The sequence below is a fragment of the Artemia franciscana genome, chromosome 14 (genome assembly GCF_032884065.1).
Source record: "Artemia franciscana chromosome 14, ASM3288406v1, whole genome shotgun sequence".
Taxonomy (NCBI): domain Eukaryota; kingdom Metazoa; phylum Arthropoda; class Branchiopoda; order Anostraca; family Artemiidae; genus Artemia; species Artemia franciscana.
In genome coordinates this window covers 5,137,332-5,150,091 of record NC_088876.1, presented here as the reverse complement: position 1 = coordinate 5,150,091, position 12,760 = coordinate 5,137,332, and the positions used below count along the sequence as shown (strand labels likewise).

The following is a 12,760-nucleotide window of genomic DNA, read 5'->3' as shown; positions in this document are numbered from 1 at the left end:
CAACACATGTAAAAGTGGCATAACTACCTGAAAAAACCCGCTAACCATAATTGATTTGTAAAATCAAGACCATTTTTGGCACAGAAGTCTAACGTTTGTCTAATTTGTCATTTGTGTGTCATTTGTCTAACGTTGTTATTTTGTTATGATAGTGTTTTTTTACGTGTCTTAATAGCTTTTCAATGTTATATTCAGGGCAGCATCCAGGGTTTTTGTTCGGGAGGGATTATTTTCTTTAGCGTGAGGGGAGGCACAATAAAAGTTTAAAAAACACATAACAAATTTATTTATAGAAATTTTTAATTCATTTTTGTGAGTTGGACACATATTGGGGGGGGGGAGGGTCCAGCCCCCTAACACTCGTCGATACGGCCATGACTAAATCATTATTATTACTTATTACTACTGTTATCATGTTTATATATATTTGTTATAAACTATGAACATAAAATCCTCACAGATGCATGACATCTGAAAGAATGAAAGCTTTTTTGACCCAAGTTCATCATCAACCCAACTACCACTGGTTTCTCTACCAAAATTGGACGGAAATTGTAGTGATATATCCCTTGAGCAGAATTACCAGATTTCAAATTCAGTGAAGTAAATTTTGAAAGCAACGCGTCAGTGTCCAATAACTCTAGGTTCACACACAAGAAGTTGCTGCGATAGGCAATTTTCGTCAATCGCAGCAATTGGCAATTTTCGTTGTCTTGTTGTCCACACAGGTTTTTCGCATCTATCAATTTTTATCTGCAAGAAATTTGAAATTAAAGCACATGAGAAGAATTAATCAAGAAGATGTTCTGCTTTTATTTTTTGTTGCAAGGAGGAGAAAGAGAAAGAGGATTTTGGTAAGCTTCCCTAGTCATGTCTCGCATGATTTAAAGTTTTCATAGAGGAAATTAAAACATTTTTTCTTTACCTAATAATCCTGTTGTCCTAAATACCTGCTCCCATGCTTTTAGCAGTAGCGCTTAGTTTTTGTGATCTTTTGCTTTCTTTTCATATATTATAGAATTAAACTGAACAGCCATTATATGCTCAATAATATTATCAGTATCTTCCATTATGTTGCTGTCGTGCACAGAAAATTGCTATAAAAATTGCTTCGTCGCTCGATTAAAGTTGAATTTTTTCAACTCTGCGAAGTTGCTCAACGGAGCAACTAAAATTGCTTAAACTGGTAACTAAATTGCGGCGACGGGCGATTTTTGCTCCTGTCTGAGCATGTGTGTTAGCCCAGAGTAAGAAGAAAAAGAACAGTCAAACAATATTTTGCCTGCGTAGAACAAGCTGTTGCAAGCATGTGAGCTACCTGCAGAGTTGCCAACAGGATACATTTTAAGTCAAAAAGACACATTCCCATGCACTGGAACACAAAGACAAAAAAGGATATATTTTACATGTGTATGACATTAAACAAAATGCCGGAAAAATATTTTGGAAAAAAGGTCACTTTTCACCGAAGTAGTGCCTTTTCTCGATAATTATTCTTTTAGCATCCTGGTTTTGCTATAGATGTCGTAAGTAAGGGATTTTCTCTACAGTAAGGGATCTACATGTTTATATCATTTTCTATGAATGTTTTACATGGATTTTCTTCGTTTTCATTATATTTAATGTTAACTGATCTCTTTAGAAGAGGTTTACAAAACGTCTTTTGGTCAATAATACAACAGGAAAAAAACAACGTCTAGTTTTTGAGATTTCAAGGTGGACACATTTTAGCTAAAAATGACACATTTTTGGATGCTCATGGGACACATTCATAGACTAAAAAGTTGGAAACCCTGGCAACCAGTAACTTGTGGCCGTTGAGAGGAGTAACTGATTGATCGTGACTTATATATGGAGTAGCTATTGTATATCGTCACTGCTACGCTTAAAGGTAATAAAATTACATTTTTCACTTGTGAAGCAACTACAAGTGACTGTTTGTGAAGCTATTCTCGAAGGGAGAATCAGCCGGACAATATAGATCAAGAGGACTGAAGTGTGATTGAACATTATAGTTCCATAAAAAGCAAAAAGAATTCCTTTGCATGTTTAATGTCCTTTGCATGTTGCATGTGAATTCCTTTGCATGTCGCATGTGTAATGGAAAACACAAATGAAACACAATGAAATGAAAAATGGTAAATGAAAACACAAACAATTAAAAAAAATACATTTCCACGCCTGATCCAGTTTCTTTACCTGTTTTGTCTGAAGAAAAAAATCCTGGTGTGCAGAAGGAGATCCTTGAAGAACACCCTGTAAATAAGAAAATAAACACACGTGACGAAAAACCGGATTACTGCGGGTAGGCAGCCGTCTAATAATGAGCATTCTAGGAAAAGCAAAAAAAAAATTCTTCGCATGTTTGTTGTCTAAGGAAAACACAACTGAGGTAGGCGCTTCAAAACAATTAGAAGAATACATTTCCAGGTCTGATCCAGTTTACCTGTTTTTTTTTACCTGTTATGCCTGAAATAAAAGGATCCTGAAGTACAGAAAGAGATCCCGAAAGAGCTGTCTGTGAATACAAAAATAAACAAACGTGGCGAAAAATGGATTACTGTGGGTAAAAAGAACGAAATGTGATATCACCCTGATAATCCTCCCTTTGAGAGCAGCTCTGCAAACAGTCTTCGGTAGTTACTTCTATTGGCAACGCTGTATTGTTGCCTATAGTAAAGGCCACAAGGCTTCAATAAAGTATTAATTTTTCTAGAAGCGCTTCATATGGAAGGGGTAGTCGCATAAACTTCAGGTGGACTTATTCGATTGTAAATCAGAAGCTCTAGTGCCCTTTTTAAGGTTCAAACGTGATGGGAGGGTAATCACGTACTCCATCTTAATTCTTTCTCCAAATGCTTCCAATCAAAATTTTGAGTTGCCATTTTGTTCAAAATATTTCGACAGTCAAATAACTATGGTTTTTCAAAAATTATAAAATGTCAGATGCGACTTTTAGACTAGCGACAATGTATCATTTTTTATAATTTTTATTTAGTTAATATCAATTTTAAACAACAAACATTAACATTAACACATCCCCTTTAACTGCCAAAGCATGATATTGAGAAGGGATAATCAAACAAATCCAGAGAAAGAAAAATTAATTAACAATAACCTCTGCCTTTGAAGGGGTTTAAACAATAAAACATAAATACAACATCATCTATCCTGCTACCCTTGACTTAGCACTCAATTCTTTAGATTTTAGATTCTTTTCTTTGTTTTAAAACATTGCAATGTCTAAATTCTTTCCTTTTTTCAATACTGAGGATAGTTTGCTATATACAGACTAAACAATCGTTTGATTGTTTATCGTCTTCAATTTGTTCCTGTTGAATTGTTTCCTGCTGGCTGCCAATTTCAGCCTTAAATCTTTTATTTATCCGATTCATTATCATCACAACTCCCCGAGATGTCTCCAGCAAAATATGCTACGCGAGGAATACCTGTTGAATCAAAATAATCATATTTTCTTTTTCCAGAGCACCTTTGGATAAATATACAAGTAGAACCCGACGTGGATACAAATCGAATAGATCAAAACCCTGTAAATGCCAGCAAAATCATACATCAGAAACTGATCTATCAGATATTCAAACAGAGATTCCTCCTCCTCCTCCTCTCAGTGACGTATCAGACTTTTCAAGCTCTTTACCATTTACAGATGAGTATTTGATCAGGAGGAAACGAAGACGGCGCTTATGGTGGCCGAGCAGGGAAACAAGGGCTCAGGTGAGTTGTCTGGTGTCTTTAAAGAGATAACCCGCCCTAAAAGCAAACCCGTTCCTACTTGCAATGTAGGTAGAACGATTTTAGCTTGGTGGAAATGGCTGATGCGGCAAGATATGTTAAACAAATCCAAATGAGCACATGCTATCTCAAGAAGAAGCTTTTATTCCTTTCTATTGTTCTCTTTTTCAGCTTTTCTTGACAGATGTTTTAAATTGCTTAAGTTGTACCCGCACATTATAGAAAATAATGTTTTAACTTGCTCTTCATCCGTGGCAAGTAGAGCCATTTTGACTTGCCTGATGTTGTAACATGTGCTCAAACTTCGAATGAGCATATGCTACCCTAAGAAGCTTCCATTTCACGCTAAAGTGTTAGTGTCGTTTGCGAGTCGACTTACTTTGGGAATTCATTTGCAACTTTGAGAAGCCAAAGCTTACTTTTTTGCAACTGAATGAAAAACGCAAAGATAATTACCCTAATGTAACAAAAAAGACTCTTGACCCCATACCTTATCTTTCTTTTACTCTTCGCTCAAATAAAGCTTTTATCAAAGGATCAGCTACTTGAGTATGGGTATATGTTTGAGGAATAACACAAAGGAAAAATTCTGATATTATTAGCGTTATTTGACGTTTTGTTTACTGTATTTATTCATTAAGGTGGAGTTCATTAGCCGATTATCATGAATACACAAGTACCATTAACAATGAAATCGACTCATGCTAGCGTCCCACTTTTTTAAAATACCATATGCACCAAGCATAGTCATTTCATTAGGTGTCAGAGACATCTATGTTTGCTGTGTTTGTATCCTCTATGTATTTTTATGAGGTTTATGCTACTAGTTCTGGTTTTGGTATGTTATATTTTTGCAGTTCAACGCTTTCAACACAAGACTACAATTTTGCTATTAATTAATGACTTTGATTTAGTTTTATCAATGCACCATATTGCACTTTTTAAATTTTCTCTACAATTTTTTAGATTGAGGAATGCGCTGAAAAAAAGCTAAAAATCTACAAGTAGAATCTTTTCCCGGTTTTAAACGAGTTTAAACCATTCCATAAAGAAATTCTAAGTTTTATCATAATTCTGGCTCAGTAAATGGTTAGATCTGAAACTATTATCTAACATTTAATAAGGATATTAATATTGTTTATATTTATTGTCAATATTAATCATTAAATTTATTATTATTGTTGATCATAATAAATATGATCATTTATTAATATGATAATTTACAAAAAAAGAAACACCTTTTTTGTGATATTTTCATTGAAAATTCCTTTATCGGCATTTTCATTGAAAAAACATCCAAAAAAGAAAAATTCTCCCCCTCCCCCGCATAAGTTTTCATAAATTGACGTCACTGGATGCAAAAGTATATGATATTGACGTTTGTATATCTGAATGCTCCTGTCCAGAGGCTTTCAGGGTGCTAGAATAGGCTTGACAATTAATGTGAAGAAGACTAAGTCACTTAGGCTAGGAATAAGTAAAGATAAAATGGTGATGTTGGGTAACGAAAAGATTGATCAGGTTGGCAGCTTCACTTACATTGGTAGCATTATTAGTAAAGACGGTGGGAGCAGTCAAGATGTTAAAAGTAGAATAGCTAAGGCTGAGGGTGTTTTTTCACAGTTAAAAAAGGTTTGGAAGAATAGGAAGATAAGTCTGCAAAGCGAGATTAGAATATTGGAAGCAACAGTGATGACAGTGGTCAAATATGGCTCTGAAGTATGGGCGCTCCGAAAAGCGGGCGAAAATTTACTAGATGTTTTCCAGAGAAATTGTCTACGGATTGTTCTGAGTACCCTGCTGACTGACCGTATTTCAAACAGTAAATTGTACGAAAAATGTGGTTCAATCCCGCTTTCAAGGGTTATAATGAAAGAAAGTTTGAGATGGCTAGGCCACGTTCTGCGGATGAATGATGACAGATTGCAGAAGATTGTCCTTTCGTCCAACTGTCTGGGGCTACACGGAAAGCAGGCCGTCTTTATCTTGTTTGGGAGGATGTCATAAATAAAGATCTAAAGGAAATGGGAACTTCCTGGGAGGGTGTAAAGAGGGGGGCCTTGAATAGATTAGGTTGGACGAGGAGCGTGTGTAGCTGTGTTGGCTTCAGGCGGCTTGGTACTGCAGTGAGCTATTAGTAGTAGTAGTAGTAGTAGTAGTAGTAGTAGTAGTAGTAGTAGTAGTAGTAGCAGTAGTAGTAGTAGTAGTAGTATTTTGAAAATATCCTTGCTCTAATTAAACGGATCTTGTGCTTCAGGAGTTGTTCTTAAATAATTGCTAAAACAATGTAAATTAGCGTAAATAAGCGAGGTATTGAGGAGAGGATCACCCTTCATATATGGTATAGTTACTGTTTGTTTTATGTTTTAATGTTGCCTCTTACTTTTAGTTGAAAAATTATTTATATTTAGTTTCCGATTGTTTTTCAAATAATGCCGAAAATTCCGCCTTTTTTCTCCACGGGAAATTCCTCCAAAAAAGTTCCTTCTGCGTAAGATCCCCCTTCTCCCAGATAATAACAATCCTGCTGAAAATTGTCCCCCAGAGTACTTCTTGAAGACAATTCCGTCCAGAAAATTCTAATTTCTAATCATTTTTTGAATCATGCAAGAAATCCTCCATCCGCGGAAACTTTTTCCTGGAAATTTTTCTCTTCCCGATGTCTCATATTCAGCCCGTGTATAGTTTCCCTGTGAAAGTTCATCCCTGAAAATTTCCCCCCTCCAACAGAAAATTCTTCCCTTGTAAAATCCCCCTCCCCGAAAATTTTCCCTCACTTCCACTGAAAATTTACCCTCCCCCAAAAATGTCTGCTTACTTCCCAATAACAAATACTAAATGTAAACACTAGACAAATTCCATAACTTACAGCCCTTTCGCCAGGGACTTGCAGGGTCGTGTTATCCCCAGAGACATGATTACTTGACCGTCAACCTTCAACTATACTGATCAAAACGGATATCTTAAAATTTTGATCTAATGACTTCGAGAACAAAGGGGCGTGGGAGGGATGGGAATCAAGTTGCCCTTCCATTATTTTGGTCAAAAAATTGGGAAATAGAACTGTAATTTCTGTTCATGCAAGCCCCCTCCTAATCTTGCATGACCATTGGCTCAATATGATCACCCTGGCAAAAAAAAATAACTAAATTTCATATTTTTTGCAGATGGAAGCAAGGAACCCTCACAGTAAGGTTCTCTGATATGCCAAATCTGATTATGCAATTTTTGTTAAGATTCTTTGACTTTTTAGGGGCATTCCCGAACTTTTTCGAAAACCATACTAGTTTTCTCAGGCTCATAGATTTTGATGGTTATATTAAATATGATAAATTTTATAAATCTGGAGTCGGCATAAAAAGCCAACTCATTTGATGCGAATTTATTGTTATCGAAATTTCATGTTTTAGAGTTTCGGTTGCTATTTGACCGATTTGCTCCTTATTTACAGTTCGTTACCACAAACTATCTGATTAACTGATCAGACCTGGAATCCACTCCAAGAGAGGACATTGGTGGTTGGCATGGACAATAATTTTATGAAAACTTCGTATAGATATTTCCGAGACCCATATTACAAAACTTCCACGACTTGAGTGGATCAGTTTTTCTTGTAACTATAACTCCCTACTGAAAAATCTGGACAGCCGTGACAGATCCAGCTATGGATGAAGCCTGCCATGCATTGGCTACTGAAACTTCATCATGTTATCCTCACAAACTAGTTTGATTCTGTAGTGGCCGAATCACAGGGACTGCCAGGTTATATGCTTCTGTTGATACAGATTCCTATAAGGCTAAATCCATGTCTTTTGCTATTTTACTCTCAACTTGGAGGAGATCTTCAGGGGTTGTATACAGTTTCTTGAAACGTTGATTGAGATATGAGACAATCATGACGAGTGTAATATGAATAAGGCCTATAAGCCTAAAAGGTATTATGTCTAGCCAAGGACAGGCTATGCCAACTTATGGATACAGCTGTGCATACTATGTATCAGTATGTATGAGTCAATGGGTTGAATATATTATTCTTCTTCTCGGCCATTTACAAAACAATTATCTATGTTGGATCTTCGCTCCTGGACGTTCAGCGATAGATACAAGAAAAAGCTGAAACAACATCATTTTCAATATTGATATTTACGTTTCAATATCTGATATCGATATTTGGTGCGATATATCGATATCGAGTATCCAATATCACCCAACACTGATGCCACTAAGAGGTAGAATTCTGCAATCTATATGTATTCAGCAAGATGCTTATCGTGCAGTCTTGTTGTGTAAGTAATTCAAGCTTATTTGGTCCATAATATCAAATTAGTTGGTATTATAAGATCATACGATAGATTATACAGGTCACTTTTATGCTATAGGTCATACACAGGTCATTCTATGAGATAGTATAGCGTCATTTGCGCTACATTATCAGTACCTAATAATTTTAGATTAGATAGATGATTAGAAAAAATTGGCTACTAAAAGACCATTGAAGACCAGATGGTTAGAAGGCTATTAGATATTTCTCACAAACAGTCCTAAACAAAATGTCAGTTGTTGAATCTCGATCATATTGATAGCAGATCTTTATCTTCAGAGTTCAGAGTTTTACTAGTTCATCAAGAAATTTACAACAAACACTTCATCTTATTGTAGCTATAATCGTTGGTGTATTTCAAAACTGATAAAGCGATATAGAAAACAAACTTTAAAAAATTACACATCCGAAGGAAGAGTTCTGTCTGTGGATATTTAAACCCTTTAAAATAAAATTTGCCATTGATCATGGGTGGATCAAGGGGTGGTGAGGAGGGTGGCCCCCCAATTTTTTCTGATGCCCTCATTTTTTCTCTTTTTTAATAAACTTTTCAATTTGGTCAATTAGTAGCTCCCTTTTCACATTACCTCCCCCCCTTCCTTAATATTTTGCTCTAAATCCACCTTTGCTATTGATACAATATATTCATGCGAGATTGATCTGAGGATCCATACTGGCAGCAGGTCAATATTGGGAAAGCATGCTGAAGTGTGTTTTTTTTCAGTCGGAGTTTATCTGTTTGATAGAGCTGACCAAATTCTTCTCTCGTTCCGTTGCGTGGTATTTAACCAAAATAATTATAAATTAATCAAAAAAATATATGAAAAAAACTGTTACAATAGATTACCTAGTGTTGAACAAAAGTGAGTTTTAGCTTTCATAAAGGGGCAATTTTTTGCCTTTATCCGAAATTCTGAGTTGCTAAGTCTTTTTTTCATTGTTTTTAACTTTTATTAATTTATTTTTTTAGTTGTTTTATTTTTTGGAATGCAAAAACTGTTTTGAAACAGTTTTCCTAGTGCTGTAATGTCTATGGAGATGGATCATTAAACTTTGATTTTAAACGAGATATGAAAACAAACGTCAAGAAAGACATTTTTTTTAGATGATCCCTGTAATCACCTCTTCCATTGGAACATTTATAGTTGGGTTTTCAGTGGCCTACCATGCGTTATCGGAATTTATACCACCATCATTGGCTAATCATCTTTGGGTGCAAAATCTCTTTTGTCTCTGCGGCATGTTTGGTGCAATATTTCATGGGATGATAATATCATGGCCTCGAAAAAAACTATTATCTATTATGAGCATGGCGCAAGTGATCTCCTGGCTTTTAGTTCTTTTTGGAAGGGGAGAATTGCTACTTCTTGGTTCTCGGGGTATCGCTGGTTTTGCATCGGGTATCACAGTTGGATTAGTACAAGTAAGTCAGTTATTGTATATACATATTATACACAAGCGACTAATGATACCAATAATGAAAACGACTTGGGGATATTGAAGGCTTTCAAGCCCGAATCATAATTCCATACATAATTTCAATCTGGTTCTGTTCACAAACACATTCTAATATAAGTAAGGCCACCCGAAAAGCAATTTACTATTGGCAGATGGGGACCAATACCACCTCCCTCAATCCCAATATTCTTCTCCCCACCCCCCAGATGAAATTTAGCGTCCGAAAAATCTTTTGTAAAAACTCAAATAGGCCTATATAGTTCAATCATCCACAGAAACAGATCAGTTCTTTTAGTATACCCTTGCCTTAATGGTACATCATGGGTCAGGTACGTCATGGGTCATTTTTACTTTTTCATCATCATTTTCATTTGACGTTAGGAAATCAGCTCCAAATTTGACCCCCTCCTCCACCCACCCCCAGAATTTTGACGAAATTGTTCCCCTTAATGCCACAGTAACATTCCATCCATTCTTTACTTATAATGTCGTACTTTGTGGTTATTCTTTTCTCATATCTTTATCTCTAAATTCTGGTAATTTTGAGCTCTTATGGAAGGGGTACTGTATCACAAAGAAAATAATTCACATATTCATGTGTTGCAGTAAGAGGTACAGCCAGTTATTTGGTCAAATACTATATTTTTAGACCCGGTGGAAGACAAAAGGCATAAATGTTACGACTCTAAACATGTACTACCACAAGACAGTCACTAATAATACTTCACCACTTCTCTTTAAAGGTAGCAGTTAGCCTTAAAATTGCCACATGGACCATGAAAGTGCTATTTAACACTATTTTAGAATATGTAGCACTGTACCACCTACTACATCGAATGTGGCACTTTATCTCTTTTGTGACCAAATTAAAAATTTAGACATATGAGATGCAATTACATGATGTGTCTCGCATCGAAATACATGTCAGAACGTTTTTTATGCATGACAATAATCTAAATACATTTACATACAGAATATCCGTTTTCGCGTACATTTGCCTATTCAGCGCTCTGATCTGCTCATCATACATTCTTATTCCTTTACAATAAAAAATTGTTCTAAAACCTAATCTACGTACACTTAAATGGAGCATGCGCTGTTAGACTTAAACGGAGCAAACAGAACGGTGCTACAGTCAACAATTTATTTTTTGACTGTAACACCAAAAATAACTGTGCAGCACGCACATTTAGGCAACTGCAGCACTTTAGGAACTGTCAGTAGTGGTAAACTTGGTCAGCCTTTGGAAATGATGCAGATTACTCTAGTAACCCATATCTGGATTTTCTGGAAGCGAGTTTCAGGGATTGAAGTATATAGTGGGCAGCCATGTTTGATAACAGGCCTACACGGGAGAATGATCAATCTGGAAGAAAGACAATCCTTCTGGATGGGATCTGGAATCTGGATGGGAGGCAATCTAAATATCGTCATTTTTTAACAGCTGCGTTGGGAAAATATATACGTTGAAATATTTTTCAATAGCTCCATCCATAACTCGGTTCGTGATTTTCCTTAAGTAAGCATTGGAACAATGGCTAAATATGGCTCTGTAATGATATTAAATAAAAAAAACAAATTTTTAAACGCAAGTAAGGAGCGACATTAAAACTTATGCAAAAAGATATTATTCCGTACTTGAAAGGGGTTGTCCCCTCCACAACGTGTCGCTCTTTACGCTAAAGTTTGATTCTTTCTCACAACTCTTCTTTTTAAAACAATAAAAAACTTTAGCTTAAAGAGCGAAGCGTTGAGGAGGGGACAACCCCTTTCATATACGGAATTATTTCTGTTCGTTTTAAGTTTTAATGTCGCTCCTTACTTGTAGTTATAAAACTTGTTTTTTATTTAATTTCTGAACGTTTTTTAATTAATGAATGTTTTGATTTTGGCTCACTGCACATGAATAATTAAAACGAAATTTGCATATTAATTTTTTTTGTTATCGTTTTCGTTTTTTTTTTTGTTATCTCATAGTTCTGATCAAACGATTTTGATACAAAAAGGTGTGGGAGAGGAGGCCTAGTTGCACTACAATTTTTGGTTACTTAAAAAGGCAACTAGAACTTTTTTTACGAGTATTTTTATTAGTAATAAATACACATAACTTACGAGTTAACTTACGTAACAAAATTCTATGTTTGTATATTTCTTATTACGTATGTGAGGTTCTCTCCCTCGTCAATACCTCGCTCTTTACACTAAAGCTTCAATTTGTTCCCAATCCTTTAAGAATGACCTCTGAATCACAAAGTCCGTAGAATAAATAGTTAAAATTACTAAAAATACTTTAGCGTAAAGAGTGAGGTATTGTGAAGGAGACGAAACCTCTTATATACGTAATAACTTCTATTCGTTTCAGGTTCTAATGCTGCTCCTTACTTCCACCTGAAAAAACTTTTTTTCTCATTGTTTTTTTTTATTAATGCTAGAAAATCCTGCGGCCCCTTCAAGGAAATTTTCTTTCCTCGTGATAAATTCCTCCATGGAAAGATCCTCCCACGTGACCTCCTCGCCCGACCCCCCTTTACCGTGAAAAAGTCCCCCTGAAAACGTCTGTACAAGTCCCAATAACCATTACTATATGAAAAACAATGGTCATAGTTTGTAACTTGCAGCCCCTCCCTCGGGGACTGTGGGGAATTAAGTCGTCCTGAAAGACATAGTTATTAGGTTTTTAGACTAAACTGAACAAATGGCTATCTCAAAATTTTGATCTAATGACTTTGGGAAAAAATGAGCGTGGGAGGGGGCCTAGGTGCCCTACAATTTTTGGTCACTTAAGAAGACACTAGAACTTTTAATTTCTGTTAGAATGAGCCCTCTCGCGACATCATAAGGACACTGGGTCAATACAATCACCCCTGGGGAAAAGAAAAATAAATAAAATAAAAACACATCCGTGATCTGTCTTCTGGGAAAAAAATACAAAATTCCACATTTTTGTAGATAGGAGGTTGAAACTTCTACATTAGAGTTTTCTGATAAGTTGAATCTGATTGTGTAATTTTCATTAAGATTCTTTGACTTTTATGGGTTTTTTCCCCTATTTTCTAAAATGAGGCAAATTTTCTCAGGCTCGTAACATCTGATAGGTAAAACTAAACCTGACAAAACTTATATATTTAGAATCAGCATAAAAATGCAATTCCTTTGATGTAACTATTGTTATGAAAATTCCACTTTTTAGAGTTTCGTTTACTATTGAGCCGTGTCGCTCCTTACTAC

The 12,760-nt window shown here is 35.7% G+C and overlaps 1 protein-coding gene and 1 long non-coding RNA gene across 5 annotated transcripts in view; one reads left to right on the top strand and one right to left on the bottom strand.

The window, feature by feature from the left end:
- The window catches only part of LOC136035214 (facilitated trehalose transporter Tret1-like), a 136,630-nt gene that overhangs the window by 67,419 nt on the left and 56,451 nt on the right, over window positions 1–12,760 (top strand). For all 4 annotated transcript variants that reach the window (XM_065716830.1, XM_065716827.1, XM_065716828.1 and 1 more), the window contains exons 3-4: window positions 3,486–3,735; window positions 9,180–9,497. In XM_065716830.1, the coding sequence (XP_065572902.1) occupies window positions 3,486–3,735; window positions 9,180–9,497 (568 nt within the window). The remainder of the gene's footprint in view (window positions 1–3,485; window positions 3,736–9,179; window positions 9,498–12,760) is intronic.
- LOC136035216 (uncharacterized) overlaps window positions 1–12,760 on the bottom strand; it is a 45,560-nt gene that overhangs the window by 13,866 nt on the left and 18,934 nt on the right. Inside the window, exon 2 of the long non-coding RNA XR_010619362.1 lies at window positions 584–753. This is a non-coding gene — a long non-coding RNA (uncharacterized LOC136035216). The remainder of the gene's footprint in view (window positions 1–583; window positions 754–12,760) is intronic.